At 43.1% G+C, this 16891-nt stretch overlaps 1 protein-coding gene across 1 annotated transcript; it reads right to left on the bottom strand.

The window, feature by feature from the left end:
* Positions 1–5419: 5419 nt before the first annotated feature.
* On the bottom strand, positions 5420–16299 carry LOC139341886 (periaxin-like). The gene is made up of 8 exons (XM_070978595.1): positions 15806–16299; positions 9535–9584; positions 8758–8862; positions 7602–7715; positions 7333–7486; positions 7036–7196; positions 5678–6951; positions 5420–5429 (listed from the first exon to the last, which is right to left on the bottom strand). Exons 1-8 carry the CDS (start codon positions 15861–15863, stop codon positions 5420–5422), a joined length of 1926 nt encoding a protein of 641 aa, XP_070834696.1. The 5' UTR covers positions 15864–16299.
* Positions 16300–16891: the final 592 nt, after the last annotated feature.

Below are 16891 nucleotides of genomic sequence, written 5' to 3'. Positions count from 1 at the left end.
AATGTCAGCTCCTTCGATTTTGATGTTCTTGTCTGTATCAGGAACTTCTACACTGGCACTTGGCATTCCAACTCCAAATTTTGGTAATTTGAATGTTGGCATCTTAAATTTTGATGGTGATCCTTCTGCATCCTTTGTCACAACCTTGATCTCAGGAGCTTTAATTTCCACTTCAGCGGACGGTTCTTTCAGTTCAATGTCAGGAAGTTTGACTTCAGCTTTGGCTTCTGGTAGTGTCACATCAATGTCTTTCTTTGCTAAACTTACATCAATTTCAGGCCCTGTTACTTTTGGCATTGTGATTCCAAACTTTGGCATTTTAAACTTGCTTCCTTTTTGTTCATGTTCAGTTCCTGTAGTTTTCACATGTATTGATGGTCCTTCAGTGCCAATGCTGGGTGCTGCAACGTCAACTGTGAGAACTTCTTCAGGAATTTTGATGTCAGCTCCTTCAATTTTGATGTTCTTGTCTGTATCAGGAACTTCTACACTGGCACTTGGCATTCCAATTCCAAATTTTGGTAATTTGAATGTTGGCATCTTAAATTTAGATGGTGATCCTTCTGCATCCTTTGTCACAACCTTGATCTCAGGAGCTTTAATTTCCATTTCAGCAGAAGGTTCTTTCAGTTCAATGTCAGGAAGTCTGACTTCAGCTTTGGCTTCTGGTAGTGTCACGTCTACATCTTTCTTTGCTAAACTTACATCAATTTCAGGCCCTGTTACCTTTGGCATCGTGATTCCAAACTTTGGCATTTTAAACTTGCTTCCTTTTTGTTCATGTTCAGTTCCTGTAGTTTTCATATGTATTGATGGTCCTTCAGTGTCAATGCTGGGTGCTGCAACGTCAACTGTGAGAACCTCTTCAGGAATTTTGATGTCATCTCCATCAATTTTGATGTTCTTGTCTGTATCAGGAACTTCTACACTGGCACTTGGCATTCCAATTCCAAATTTTGGTAATTTGAATGTTGGCATCTTAAATTTAGATGGTGATCCTTCTGCATCCTTTGTCACAACCTTGATCTCAGGAGCTTTAATTTCCATTTCAGCAGAAGGTTCTTTCAGTTCAATGTCAGGAAGTCTGACTTCAGCTTTGGCTTCTGGTAGTGTCACATCTATATCTTTCTTTGCTAAACTTACATCAATTTCAGGCCCTGTTACCTTTGGCATTGTGATTCCAAACTTTGGCATTTTAAACTTGCTTCCTTTTTGTTCATGTTCAGTTCCTGTAGTTTTCATATGTATTGATGGTCCTTCAGTTTCAATGCTGGGTGCTGCAACATCAACTGTGAGAACCTCTTCAGGAATTTTGATGTCAGCTCCAACAATTTTGATGTTCTTGTCTGTATCAGGAACTTCTATGCTGGCGCTTGGCATTCCAACTCCAAATTTTGGTAATTTGAATGTTGGCATCTTAAATTTTGATGGTGATCCTTCTGTATTCTTTGTCACAACCTTGATCTCAGGAGCTTTAATTTCCACTTCAGCAGAAGGTTCTTTCAGTTCAATGTCAGGAAGTTTGACTTCAGCTTTGCCTTCTGGTAGTGTCACATCAACATCTTTCTTTGCTAAACTTACATCAATTTCAGGCCCTGTTACCTTTGGCATTGTGATTCCAAACTTTGGCATTTTAAACTTGCTTCCTTTTTGTTCATGTTCAGTTCCTGTAGTTTTCATATGTATTGATGGTCCTTCAGTGTCAATGCTGGGTGCTGCAACGTCAACTGTGAGAACTTCTTCAGGAATTTTGATGTCAGCTCCTTCAATTTTGATGTTCTTGTCTGTATCAGGAACTTCGACACTGGCACTTGGCATTCCAACTCCAAATTTTGGTAATTTGAATGTTGGCATCTTAAATTTTGATGGTGATCCTTCTGCATCCTTTGTCACAGCCTTGATCTCAGGAGCTTTAATTTCCACTTCAGCAGAAGGTTCTTTCAGTTCAATGTCAGGAAGTTTGACTTCAGCTTTGGCTTCTGGTAGTGTCACATCAATGTCTTTCTTTGCTAAACTTAAATCAATTTCAGGCCCCGTTACCTTTGGCATTGTGATTCCAAACTTTGGCATTTTAAACTTACTTCCTTTTTGTTCATGTTCAGTTCCTGTAGTTTTCATATGTATTGATGGTCCTTCAATGTCAATGCTGGGTGCTGCAACGTCAACTGTGAGAACTTCGTCAGGAAGTTTGATGTCAGCTCCTTCAATTTTGATGTTCTTGTCTGTATCAGGAACTTCGACACTGGCACTTGGCATTCCAACTCCAAATTTTGGTAATTTGAATGTTGGCATCTTAAATTTAGATGGTGATCCTTCTGCATCCTTTGTCACAACCTTGATCTCAGGAGCTTTAATTTCCACCACAGCAGAAGGTTCTTTCAGTTCAATGTCAGGAAGTTTGACTTCAGCTTTGGCTTCTGGTAGTGTCACATCAACATCTTTCTTTGCTAAACTTAAATCAATTTCAGGCCCCGTTACCTTTGGCATTGTGATTCCAAACTTTGGCATTTTAAACTTGCTTCCTTGACCAACAATTTCATCTTCACACTCAGGTGATTTCATATCTACTTCACCACCTTTAACTTTTCCCTCTGGCACTGTAACATCCACACCTGGATGACTGACATCAACTTCTGGGGCTTTAACACTTTGTTTTGACAAAGAAAATCTTGGCAGTGAAAACCTTGACTTTTTCATTTTTGCATCTACCTCAAAACCTGGCTGTTGGGCTATCACAAGACCTCCCGAAGGTTCTTTGACTTCAACTTCTGGCAGATGAACCTCTGCTTTCACTTCTGGTACATCAGAATCTGTGTGTGGCACAGATATGTGCATGTCAGCTCCATCAATTTTGATTTCTTTGTCTATATCATGTACCTCAGTGCTGATATTTGGAGTTGCAGCTCCAAAATTTGGAAATTTTAATGTTGGCATTTTAAATTTTGATGATGATGGTCCTTTCACATTGCGTAATAGAGCATCAGTCTCAGCAGCCTTAATTTCCACTTTCGCTGAAGGCTCAGCATCAGGGAGATCGACATCTGCTTTGACTTCTGGAAGTGTGACATCTACATCTTTCTTTGATAAGCTGAAATCAATTTCTGGTCCTTTTACTTTTGGCATTGATATTCCAAACTTTGGCATTTTAAACTTGCCTCTTTGTCCGTCAAGTTCACCTTGGGACTGTAAGGGTTCAATTTCCAGTCCAGGTTTTCTCGCCTCCAGCATTGCTTCTGGAATTGAAGCATCAGGTTTTTCAACATTAATGCCTATTTCAGGGGTTTCTGGGAGTTCAGCTTCTGCCTTAGGTTCTGGTAATTTGACATGTACATCTTTCTTCGATACACTTACATCAATTTCAGGCCCTTGTACTTTTGGCAGAGATATTCCAAACTTTGGCACTTTAAACTTGCTTCCTTGCCCATCAGATTCTTCCTGACACTCTGGTGGTTTCATATCCACAGCAATTTTAGGAGCTTTTGGGAGTTCTATCTCAGCGTTTGCCTCTGGTAGTGTCACATCTGCATCTTTCTTTGAGAGGCTTAAGTCAATTTCAGGCCCTTTTACTTTTGGCATTGTAATCCCAAACTTTGGCATTTTGAATTTACCTCCGTGTCCTTCAAGTTCAACATCAGTCTGTAAGGGTTTGACGCCAGGCTTTTTAAAATCCACATTTGCTTCTGGAATCAAAACTTCTGCTTCTCCAAGACTGACATCCATTTTGGGGGCATCTGGAAGTTTGACCTCAACATTTGTCTGTGGTAATGTCACATCTACGTTTTTCTTTGATGAGCTAAAGTCAAAATCTGGCCCTTTTACTTTAGGCATTTTAATTCCAAACTTTGGGATTTTAAACTTCCCACCATGAACATCCATTTCTGCTTCATGCGCTGGTAGTTTCATCTCCACAGCAATTTTAGGGGCTTCTGGAAATTTAACTTCAGCCTTACCCTCTGGAACTTCAATCTCAGCCTCTGCAACATCTACTTTTCCAAAATCACTCTCTGAAAGTTTGATAGCTTCAGCCTCTGGTAATGTGACATCTCTGTCTTTCTTTGATAAGTTTAAATCAATTTTAGGTCCTTTCAGCTTTGGCATAGAGAAACCAAGGTTTGGCATTTTAAACTTGCTTCCTTTTCCATCCTGTTCGGTTTCTATAGTTTTCATATCCATCAGAGAGCCTTTAGGTAATGCAATCTCTGGAGATTTAACCTCTACTTTGAAACCAGGGTCTGCATGTTCAAAATGAGGAGGTTTGACTTGTGCTTTAGCTTCAGACAATGTGACATCTACATCTGTCTTTGATACGCTTAAATCAGCTTGAGCTCCTTTTACTTTTGGCAATGATATTCCAAATTTTGGCATTTTGAACTTGCCTCCTTGTCCATCAAGTTCACCTTCAGTTGTTAGAGGTTGGATTTCCAGTCCAGGTCGTTCAACTTCCATCTTTTGCTCTGGAATAGAAACATCTATGTTTCCAAGAGTGACGTCAACCTCAGGAACTTTGGGCAGTTTGACTTCAGCTTCAGCCTCTGCTAGTGTGACATCTACATCTTTTTGTGATAGGCTTGCATCAATTTTAGGTCCTTTCACCTTTGGCATGGAGATGTCGAGATTTGGCATTTTAAACTTGCTAGCCTTTCCCTCTCTTTCAAATGTGTTTGTCTCTGCCCCAACAATGTTTATATCCTCATCTGCATCAGGCACACTTACACTGATGTCCACAGTAGCTGCTCCAAATTTGGGCATTTTGATTGTGTGCTGCTCAGCATCAACATCTTTTACTTCCCCTCTGATCCCTGGAATTGAGGTGTTAGTATTTGGCATTACAGCATCAAGATTAACACCAAAACCTGGAAGTGAAATGCCACCATCCTTTTTGGCTGGTGAACCAACTCCTGAATCAATGTATTCAATGCTGTCGATTTCAGGTATTTTCACATCAGCTATGACTCCTCCAATCTGCCCTTTGCCTTTCCTACTTTCAGTTTTGGATGTTTTAACTTCTTGGCTGTCTATAGTCCCTTCTCCTTTCACAGTGTCGCCCTTTTTCTGAGAGATATTTTGTTTGAAGTCAATTCCAATGTCAGGAATTTTTATATTTGGTTTTGCAATCCCAACGCCAGCCACTATTATCTTTGCCCTCTTTGATTTCTTGTCTGATTCTTTTGGGCTGAGTTTAACTGCAGATTCATGTTCAGATTTGATGCCCTCTGTGTCTTGTTTCTGACGAATGGCAACTTCTTGTCCACTTTCTTTTCCAGGTATTACAATATCTTCTCGTTTATAGATCTCTTTGTCGCTTTGTTTTGCCTTAGTTTTGTATTTCTTCTCAGTTTTCAAATCTACCCTGGTCTCAAATAGAGGTTCCTCTGACGTTGAATCAGCAGGTGTGATCCTTGGTAGTTTCACTGTTGTCTTAGAGATTTCTGGAGAGGCAGTTATGTCAAACTTAGTGAAGTGTGTCTCATATTTTGTTTTGGTATCAACAACTTTAGTTGGTGTTTTCACTGATATCCTTTGTGCATTTGCATCTATAACAGTGATTTCTTCAGGAATCGGCACTCCTGACATGTCAACCCTCGGGAGCTTATATCCAGGCAGTTTTGAAACTGCCTCTTTCACGCTGTCAACATCAATTGACAGTTGAACAGTTTCAGCTTGAAGTTCTTCATACTGTCCCGTAAAACCAGCTTTAGGCTCTTTAAGTCCTTTAACTGTGGTCCTCATTGACATGTCCTCCATGCCTGGAATTTCAATTTCTTCGCGTTTTGGAAGTTGTGTTCTGGAAAGACTTCTTTTTGACAGTTGTTCATAAGGATCTTCTTTCACTTCTGTACCCTCACTTGTAAGATGCTCCATTTTAGTTGTGCATTCTTCAACATTTACATGAATTTTTTGTACAGTTTCCTCAGTGGCAATGTCACTAAAGCCTATTTTAGGCAGTTTGAATATTGGACCTGTCTTTGTTTCTTGTTTTTGTTTGCCTTTCCTCGTTTTTTCTTCACTTTTCTGTGGAGATTTGCAAATAAATGCAACATCAGATACATCAAGTTCCTTCTTTGATACACCCATTTCCATCTGCATTGTCACTGATTTGGCTGAGATTCCCCTTGAAGTCTCATTGCTGATTATTTGAGTATTGGCATCCAGTGCGAGTTGATCTTCCTGTAGTTTTGTGTGTGACTCAGGGCTGAGGATGGCATCTGATTTTACATTTTCAGGTTGATCTGGTATTTCAATACTTGCCCCCAGCGTTTTCAGCCGTTTTGGGGATTTTGCTTTTGTGTCTTTCTTGTGCGATTTATCCTTCCCCAAAATTTTCATTTTTAATTCGGAACGTTCTTTCTTCTTTTTCTTGCCATCAGGGGACTTGATACCAGAGTTACTTTCTTTATCTGGCAGTGCCACAGTTAGATCTGCTGTTTTCAAAGGGCTGTCTATAGTGATGAGCTCCACCTTGTGTTGAACAGTTTGAGGTTCAGTCAGTTTTTGCTCAAATCTTTTGTCTTTCACTGCTTCCACATCCCCTGTCGCACAGACTTCAGGTGTTTCTCCTGAGGGACTTTCAAGGCACTCGGGTGAAAGCATGTCTGACGCTTCATGTGTCTCAAGAACTTTGCCACTGGTCTGCCCGGTTGTTGGCGTGTCCATGTCCTGGTCTTCAGATGAACTTATGCGGCCTCTCTTTGTCAGACTAGAAAGCTTTATTTTATGCCTCTTCTTGCCTTTGAGAGCATCTTGAGATTTTATAGGTGACTCTGTGTCACTCGTGGTGGGGCTAAGCTCAAGCTTTCTCTGCTCATCAGCCTCTGAGGAACTGTGAGACCTGGTAAAGCGGGACTTTTGTCCTTTTCCAAATGAAGGAAACTTGGGCCACGACACCCGGCCGTCACCTCGCCTTTTGGTTTTTCCTTTCTCCCTCATCTCGAGAGCGGGGAGCTCTCCCTCCTGTTGAGCAACAGAAACAGGAAATGTCAGTTTTATCCCCAGTACTACCGATCACAAAGAGTCAGACAACTTGAAAATAGTTACAGGGATGACGTCAGAGTCGATGGCTGGTTCACTCTCTGTGACGTCTGGTTTGCGTTTCAAGCAGAGCTTCAGTTTGTAAGCCTGAGCGTGCTCCAGAATCTGAATGGCGTCCTCATACGAGACGTTGTCAAAATACACAGTGGCACTCAGAATCTGATCACCTGCACAAACAAGAGCGAAATCTGTCAGTGTCGATATAAACATGGGTTTTGGAATTTGAAATTCCAGAATCAAGACATAAAATTAGTCAGAACATCTTTAGTTTTCATTGCAGTTGGAGAGAAAATGCTCGTTCACCTTCTTTCAGTTTGAGACTTTTTGAGGCAGGTGACTCTGGTATGACTTCCTTAATGAAGATCCCGTCTTTCCCTCCTCCACCATAAACAAGACCCTCTGCACATCCGTCTTTGGCTGTTTTCACGATCACCCCGGACTCAGGGCTGTGAACTTCCTGCCAACACATCCAAACAGAAAGGATAAAATCACTTTTACCTTCAGCTGTGCTATTCTGTGCTGCGGCACAGCCTGAAGGGATTCACAGATGCAGTGTGGTGGGAGTGTCTCACCTTCAGTTTACTCATCTTTGGAGTTGAGCGCTTTTCAAACATGGACCCAAGCCCAGACTTTTTAGCTTTCTTTCCACTCCCACTTTTGTGGTGTTGGTCATGCTCTGCTTCACACTAAAACAACAAAAACAATACAATCATTGAATTCTAACCAAACAAAAAAATACTGCAATGAGATCTTCATCTTTAATCAAACAGAAAACGTGACATATATATATAGATTTCATCCAGAAGCTTTGAAAGTATTTGCAGAGGGAATGCTAAAATGCTGTATATAGTGTACATGCATTCACACAGGGGAGTAACTGAATCTGCAGTAAAAAAGAAATACTGTGCCTGATGCTATACTTGTAAAGGGATAGTTGACATATGATTCCTTCAGATTACGAGCTTGTGCTCCCAATATGCTAATTTAATTGACATAATTTAGTAAATCTGCATTCCCAGAAACAATCTTCAGTTCTTCGAGGGCAGCAATACACATGAATTAGGGCATGTCAACAATATAATAATTGTCACTTAATTTGTAGCAGCTTCTCGGTTAGTGAATAAAGAAAAGTAGCCGGCAGAACATTTCCCCCTGTCAGCAACACAGCAAACACAGCAAAGACGTAGCTCTGTTCACACCAGCAGAGCTGTTCAATGTCAGCATTCACGCGTTGTGGCTACGACTTCAGTCAGCCTGCGTGACGCCTATAAGCTGCTGATAGATCATCTGACGAAACACAGTTTGGGGTTTTCAAGACGACGATGTGATTGAGAAATGGCTGTAATATTAATTCCAATAAAGATTGATTTCATGACCTTCATGTGGAGCAGAGCTGGATATTAGGACGTGCATAGCTCAGTGTGAAGGTAGATCAGCCAATGCAGTCTCGCCTCTCGTGGTCACAAGCTTATTCTCTTAAGCTAGCTTAACTTCGTTTGTCCAGGGCCTAAACAAAATAGACTGTGGCTTCACGGATAGAAGGCTGAAGGACTCACTGTGTGTGTAAGTAACCAGGTTAAAGTCTGTAATAACCTGATTTCTATCATGTTAAAAGAAACGAAGAAAACTGATTTCTTGCTCATGTTTACCTACAGATGGAGGTGCATGTAAGCAGCCTGGGTTTACCTGCTTTGTCGTGTCAGATGGTGGCGTGTTGGTGTTCTGTACCTCTTTGTCACTGTCGATGTACGTTTCAGGAAACTCCTCGACGGGGGACGAACCCTGAGGCCGTGGTCTCTCTCCCTCTGTGAACTGAGACGGCTCGTCACATATCTGCGTGGACATATGGACATAAGGTCAGTCGGCACAGACAGTCACATGGTCTCGCCCTAAAACAGGTGTTGTCATTTCAAAGAGATATCATCAACAGGATCTCCTCTCAGCCGCCTCAGAAACAGTTTTAATGTAAGAACTCGTGGAGCTGCGCCTGCAGAATGAACCACGAAGGTGTTGAGAAAACTGGATCACAGATAGTGTGATGACACCTTGCCGTGCCAAAGGCAGCGCTGACGGGGTGTTTGGCGACTTGGCGTTTCATAGTTGTCACATTAGTAGCGTGTTTCCAGGGATGGCAGTGTTTGCCGGTCTGTCAGTCCAGCGCTTTGCTTCACAGCGAAATATCTCAACAATAGTCTGATTTATTCACATAAACTTTAGAGCAGACATTAATGGTTCCCGGATGATTAATCCTAATAATCTATCAATTTAATGGTTTTCAAAGGGCCTTTGAATCAATTACAGCAGTGAGGTGTCAAATTTAGAAGGCTGCAGCCTTTATTTCAGTGTCAGACAGACATTTAATCAACGTTTCAGCAAATATACAAATATAAAAAATACGAGCATCAGAGATAACATACTGTTTTTCCGATGATTGAAGCAGAGACCGAAAACTTAAATGCAGATAAATCAAACGAAGACAAAACGTAAAACAGTCGTTTAACTCACCGAATCGTCCTCTGTGCCGGGCTCTGGCCCTGTCAGCCTGCGGCCAGCTCCTGCACACACGCACACACACGCACACACATACACACACACCTCAGACACATGTTGCATGGTGATGTTCAGCTAAAGGGAAAATTGCATTAGATATTTTAAGCAGCAGAGCAGCTGAAGAAAATCCAAGTACAAATAAATAATGCTGTTAAATGAAATGGTTTCACAAAGAGACCCAATAATCTGCGTTCAACAAGATTAAGTATGCAATTATCTTATTGAATTGTCGTGAAGTATTAGCATGAAAAGCACACAAAGGTTAAGCAGAGTGATGTTCTCCAGCCTTTGAAACTTCACTAATGCACAGAAGTCTGCTGTTTATGTGCTGCTGTTGAGCAGTAAGCTGAGACTCCGGCCCGGTCTGACTCCTGACAGTTGTTTTGAGGCTCAGAGAGACACCGGAGCCGATGATGAGACTATTTAGAGTTCTTCCTGGCAAAAATTCCCCCAGGGGCTCGCTGCCTCTTTCGTCTGTTAAGTGATCCACCGTATTGATCCACAGATTAGTATCTGCAGCGCTCAGCTCAGCCCCTCAAGGCTGTGGAAAAGGGAAAGTCTGACTCCAAATGAATATGGTTAGTCAGATCATTATTATTATTATTATATCTCTGACATCTAACCTCAATTTGATTAGATTCCATCTAAAACGACCTCTTACTTCAGGCCGTTTTAATTCGAGGTTCGTTGTATCAGGATTTCCACTTCGGGCTGCAGTTCATTTGTTAGTTGCTCTAAAGTTTGGGATGAAAAAATGACAACTTGTGGCGACACAGTGATGCTCTGTCCTCCACGTCTCCATGTTTTCTGTGGTGTTTCTGTGGACTAATCAATTCACATCATCAGTGTCAGCAAAAACAAATGCAGTCACACTCTACATGAAGGATCTCATTATTTCCACTGCAGATCGTATTATCTGGTCTTTGAGCAGCTTTGTAGACTTTGTATTTCCTATTAAAGCACAATCCCCCAAACTCAAATCAAGAAATTAAAGGGAAACGTCACCCAAGATTTCAAAGTGATTTACCAACTCACAAATATATCAGAAAAAACGTGTGTTTGGGTAGTATTTTGAGAGGTTTATATGGATGTTTTGAGATTTTTTGTTGTTAAAATCAGCTGCTCTGCGTTGGTGTAACTACTCGAGTAGAAGCTGAACTTTCTGTGACTTCATCTGAAAACTTCTGGCAACCAACTCATGCAAAACTAATGGTTGTGGGGTTCAATATACAACTAAAAGCCTGAATTTTAAAGCTGAAATGATCTAACAATTAGTGAACCTATGCAGCACCTCTGTGTTTTAAGCAGCCGCCCCACCCTCTGCCTTAATGTATGTCATGTGAGGAGCTCTGACTGCCTGTGTAAGTGCATTAGAGGACAATAAAGGCAAGAGGCCGACGGTGAAAAACCTCCTCCTGTAACAGGGTGTGTCGCTGCCTCAAGGTTGATGATTCAAGAGAGTTCAAGAAGCCATTGAGTGACATTGACTGATGATGAAAAAACCTTGAAAAGCAACCTGCGCTGTGTCATAAACATACATTCCTCTGACTCCAGGATCAGAAATAACATCGGAGAACACTTATCCAACAGAAAGCAAGGCTCGCACTGTGAACTCTGATCACACCACAGTCTAGACGTGTTGTGAAATATAATAATCAACCGTCTGTGCAGCTGCCTACACCATTAACTCGAGTGCTGTTTGAATCCTTATCACAGAGTCGTCCCTGTCATCCCTCAGACCAGGTATGACTAACAGAGATTTTAAAGCCACTTCTGAGGAATCACACAGCTCACCTACCTGCTGCTGCTGTTTAACTCCTGGAAACCAACCAAAGTGTTAAGAGCATGTTGTCCAAACTGCCCTGAACACCCCTGCATGTGTGGAGCTGCTAAAGTGGCTAAAGTGTTTCGTTCAGTCTCAGATGGACGGAGGAGGCGGGACACTTGTTGCAGTCATACCTTGGGTGTTGCTCCCAAACTCAATTAAGTGGTTTCTGAAGGTCCTTATGCTGAGATTTAACTCTTTGCACCACATATGCCTTAAAAAAACCCTTAGCTTTTCACTGATCTCTCATGAATTACTACCAGACCCCCTTAAATTTGCTTGATTTATGAATGCAGGGCAACAACACCTTCCTCTTCCAGACCACCTCAAAGAATCCTCAGTTTACTGTCTAATATAAAATCAGAGATGGAACCATTAAAACTGCCTTCATGTGTTTTTTAGGTTTCCATCTATGTCAAGGGTTTTAGTCGCTGCAGCAAAAACTGGAAACTGGAGAAACTTAATGAGTCTTTTCACATAAACCAATTCATTAATAAGTCCCTTCCAAAAATCAGTGGTGCTCGCTGAGACTGAAGGGACGTTCATGGTCCTCAGATGAGATGATTTTGAGCAAAACGTCATGACAACTATAAGATGGCTTGCCGTCAAATTTCGTATCCTGCCGTCACCAGATCAAAGGGCCTCTGACATTTCCATCAGCCTCAACTGTTCTTTGTGTTTACTGCTAATGAGCATGTGTTAGCGTGCAAACAGGCTAAACTGAGGCGGTGCACAAGGGAAACCTGCTGCACATCATCATGTTATCATTGTGAGCATGTCAGCATGTTAGTATTGAGCTAACAGCCTCCATGAGTGTCCTCACAGAGCCGCCGGCGTCGCTCTAGACTCAACGTCTGACCAGTGTGGAGTTAATGGAAACAGCTGAGGGTTTAAGATGTGTTTAAGATGTTAAAATGTGTATTAGCTGGTCATCATCAGTCCCCATGCAGAAAAATATATATAACTGAGGTATAGGTGGTACATATTTCAGCCATACCAAATGGATGACATGGAGGGGACACGCCTAGAAACAGGAAGTAGTTTAAATTGTGAGGTGGAAAGAAAAGCTGTGGAGGTTATTAACATTCAGGTCTGACAAAAGTGGGTTTTAAAAGTGGGTTTACAGCTGCACCCGTCCATTCAGAGGTAAAATACGTGATGTGATGGTACAGCATCATTGTTTTGAACTATTATTATTAATGATTGAGACATGCGGCACATTCAGTGCTCAGTTTGAACTGTGGAGGGACGTGGAGCGAGTGATGGTCCAGGAAGTTAAACTGAACAGAATTAAACCGCCGTCGCTCAAGACTGAAAACTGGCGTGTCCATGTCTCAAATACACAGCGCTCAGAATCAGTGTGAGCGTGTGCAGTGAGCTGATTCAGGCCCTGCTCGGCATGACCGGATGATGTTTTTCACCACTTCATCCAGGCAGATGTCGGATATTCCTGCCACAACAACTGGTGCTGCACATGTAGAACCTCCTTTCTCAAATATTTGTCATGTGGGTGCTGCAGAGGGCCTGATAACAACTTTCACTGCTCCCTGAAATTACCAAAATAAAATCAGAGTTGACCTATTTGCTTATCAAAGATTAGATATCCTAAATATTCACAAAGCTGCTGGCTGCCGTTCTTTTAGCACGGCCAGTCGACGCTGAAGACTTTCGTGGCTCAGATCCTGCATGATTCATATCTGAGTGCAGCTGCAGCTCTGGATTTGGGTGTGGCTCGTCCCTCAGCGCCTGTGCTGATGTGATGAAGAACGAGGCGTCTGAACTGCCGCGCCTGCTGTCAAACAGCGAACCCATCTGTCCTGCACGATGCTGCGTCAGTGAATCTACCTGATGCTCGCTTGTGCTGGTGTTTCCAAAAGCAAAAACTGAAATCCTCGAAATGGAAATCAGGTCGTAGATTAACTCTGGGCTGAAAATCTTAACTGCATTGTGTTAGCCGCCTGTCCTCAGCTCATCTCTTACGTAAGCGCCTTCTGCTCCAGTTTGTGCTTCCTGTTGAGAAGCACCTGGAAGGCTCCCTGAAGCTTCCTTATTCACTAAACCAATATAAAGTAATACAGCTCATTATTTGTCCTCTTGGATTTGGATTCTGCTCATTTTTTGTGTAACGGACAGACACAAGCTCCTTTCAGTGGACGGGAGTTTGTTTGGATCCAAATTATAATAAGATGGGGGGGCAGAATTAGATTTTCTGCATGCATTATATGAACATGAGACTGTACGAGCGCATGCTTTCAATCTAGCAGTCAGCTGCAGATCTACGCAGGGTTTCATCACAGTCCTGGAATCCGTATCTTTATCTGCCTGTTTTCCCACGACATGAAGTTAGCCTGCAGCAGAAGCACAGGGACGCAGTCTTATTTCAGGTCAGCCTCCAGCACCTGGGCTCAAGTGTGTGTGCAAACACTTGTTGGTGTTTGATTGGCCTCATATGCCCGGAGCACCGGGTGACTCAGACTTAACCCTGAGCGTTAGAGGGCTGACTCGCTCGAAGGGTCTGATGTACTAAATATAAGATATTGAAGAGATGACTGCCAAAGTTTTTCCTTCATTAATTCAATTACGTTTTTGAGAATCGATTCCAAGTAGCTTAAAGCTGCCCTGATCTGCGTTTAATGGTCTAAAAGTTGTGTTCAGACAGTGAAAATATAGATGGAAATTGATAAAATATGAAGATTTTCAGTCTTAGTATCAAATACCAAGAACCCCAAGTGACCCAATAATTATCTGAATTCTAAGTCTTTTCAGAAGCAGTGTAAGAAAACAAATGCTCAGATTGGCTCTCCTCTTCTAAACTCTCCCTGTGGTGAAGTATTGATTCACAACAGGACTGGCTGGCTGGGGTTGATGCTCTCTAATGGATCGGGCTCGTCTGCTCTCGGCTCCGTTCAGCCGCCCCGTCTGGCTCACTTCCGAACAACAAGCAAAGCTCTCTCTGACCTTGAGCGTCGCCTGGAGCCTCTGAGAGCAGCACTGACCCCTCTGCATCGTCAGAGATGATTAAAAGTAGCAGCAGAGGTAAATGAGAACAGTTGTGGGAGATGGAAAGGGGCAACATAGAAGTAGAAAGAGGCAGTATTATGTTTGAATTAATGATTTACCAGCAGATATCCACCTTCCTGCGCCTTGGCGACACGATGATACACACCAACATAAGCCTTCGATATCAGTTTTAATCCCATGATGTCCACTAACAGCAAACGCAGTATTATTTTATAGCTAGCTGAAATAAATTTACTGTAACTGGGCAGCAAAATGAGCCTCACTGTAAAGTCCAGTCAGATTTTTTATGGTTCTCTTCTGACCCTGTTTCATCTGCATGTCGTGCTGCTGATGCGTTTGGCTCATTTTACTGCTGGACTTGCTCATCCTTGGTAAGAACAGTTATCCTGTGGCAGCCTATGAGGCTGTAAAAGTGCTGCTCATGTACAAGAAAACCAAGCGAATGAATAAATGTGAACATGAGATCTGCAGGAATGGTGATTTAAAACCAAAAAAATCTGTTTTTCCCATCACGCTTTCAAGATTACAAGCAACAGGCTTCATCACCAACACAGCTCGGATGTAAACAGCCTCACACAGACAGCATGACTATGTTCTAGGCCCACATACGTGATCAGGTCCGTGCAGACATATGAGCACATTACAAACATCCATTAGCTGCAAAGCATAAAGATAGGATCAATTAGCTGCAGCTGATTTCTATTTCTGTCTGCTTCCCTGAAACAGTGCATTTATAATTGTGAAAAATTCATAATTAGATGCACGAAGAGAAGGACTGTGAGCAGCAAGTTTCAGAGCTTCCAGCATCCTGAACTTTGAGAATTTTTTAAAATTCCTGCAGTAAAACTGATGCAAGGTTACAGGTAGTCGCTCTTCTCTTTCACATAAAGGCTGCAGCTTTAAAGCTCAGCTCTGTAGGGTTTTCCACTGGATGCATTGCTAATTTTGGGAATATTTCTGACGCCTTTTCGTCTTCACCCCCAGGAAGTTATCCTCCGCAGCTATTTTTGCTTTCTGCCTCAGTAACCGAGTCTGTTTGTCTTTCAGCCTCTGCTTCAAACGCGCAGCAGGAGGGAAACAGGAGAACGCAGAGCTGCACGACATCCTCCATGATGGCATCTTCAAACACTCCCCTGCACTCTGCAGACACACCCAGCGCTCACTGCAGGTCAGCAGCTCAGCATCAGCATCAGCGGCAGCCGCCTCACACTCGCTCGCTGCCTCCTTCCATCACACACACACACACACACAAACATAGTCTCTCCCACTGCACTACTGAACCCTGCTGCTGAATCAGTGAATTGCTCAGGGGAAAACAGCACTGACATAGAGTCATAGAGAGAGTGAGAGAGAAAGGAGAGCGGAGAGAGTGATGCCCACCCGTCCCTGACGAGGCGGCGTGCCAGTTGGGGAAGGCCAGGTGGAAACAGTCGCACATGATGGCGGCGGCGGTGGAGTCGGTGGCAGCAGAGACGAGGTCCTGGGCCGGGCAGGGAGGGAGGGTGGTGGTGGTGGTGGTGGATGGTTAGGCAGGTGCCGTTGCAGCTGCTGCTGCTGCTTCCCCCCCCCCCGGCTCTTCCTGAAACAGCCCGTGTGTGCAGGTCGCAGCGCAGCGAGGGATGAGTAGCAGAAATAACCCGAGAGGAAGGAGAGTAAGAGAGCTCGCTGCTGGCTTCTCTGCACCCAGAGCTGTCCACCGAGTGAAGGAAACTCCCTGTCCGCCCCGTAAACATGGACCTCCAGCGCAGCACGCTAACTTAATTATGGGAGGGGCTGCGCCCCCCCCAACACACAGACACATCCCTCAGTTCTTCTTCTACTCCTCCTCCTCCTCTTCCTCTCTCGTCTGTTCAGTCTCATTGATCGTCCTAATCGGACAAGGACAATCACGATGTCAGCTTCTGGCTCCGGCGCTGAGGGGGAGGGAGGGAAACAGTTTACTGACATGGAGCCGTAACTCAATTTGACGCTGTGTACACTTAGTTTAAAACCCCTCGCTGTGGACGGGGAGGCATGAAGACGAGGACCTGATCTGTGACAGCGTGAGGGGAAACTGAGGGAAATGGAACTAAAACAGCATCGTGTCGGCCTGTGAGGCGGCTTCAGTTTGCTTTTCAGGTCAAGAAAAGCAGATGAGCGATGGGAAAAGTCAGTCACAAGACGTTCAGTGATGTCGAAGCAGTAATGCACAGTCTGAGGTATCCGTGTAGAGCAGCCCAAACTGTGAACACATGTTCAGATCGCACATAACCAGTGAATGAATGTTGATGTGGGAATGCAGACAGAAACGACCTCAGTGAAAAACAAAGTTCAGCTTGTGTGGCGCTGAGGTTATTAATTGATTAATGAATTAGATGATCCACCCTTTAATCATCGTTTATCAACAGTCTCTGCTTCCAGCTGTTGAATTGTCTCCTGTCTTTGTAATTGAAATATTTTTGGGTTTGGGCCTTTTGTTTTTGGCAG

Source organism: Chaetodon trifascialis, chromosome 14, assembly GCF_039877785.1.
Source record: "Chaetodon trifascialis isolate fChaTrf1 chromosome 14, fChaTrf1.hap1, whole genome shotgun sequence".
Taxonomy (NCBI): domain Eukaryota; kingdom Metazoa; phylum Chordata; class Actinopteri; order Chaetodontiformes; family Chaetodontidae; genus Chaetodon; species Chaetodon trifascialis.
Note: the sequence above shows the minus strand (reverse complement) of the source record. Positions and strands in the feature narration are given on the sequence as shown.

What these genes read in the sequence shown, in the direction of transcription:
- LOC139341886 (XM_070978595.1), bottom strand. Translation starts at nt 15,863, where the DNA reads ATGTGCGACTGTTTCCACCTGGCCTTCCCCAACTGGCACGCCGCCTCG. An exon ending in CAAAGATGAGTAAACTGAAG is followed by an intron (nt 7,487 to 7,601) that starts GTGAGACACTCC and finishes ATGTGTTGGCAG; the next exon opens with GAAGTTCACAGCCCTGAGTC. An exon ending in AAGTCTCAAACTGAAAGAAG is followed by an intron (nt 7,197 to 7,332) that starts GTGAACGAGCAT and finishes TTGTTTGTGCAG; the next exon opens with GTGATCAGATTCTGAGTGCC.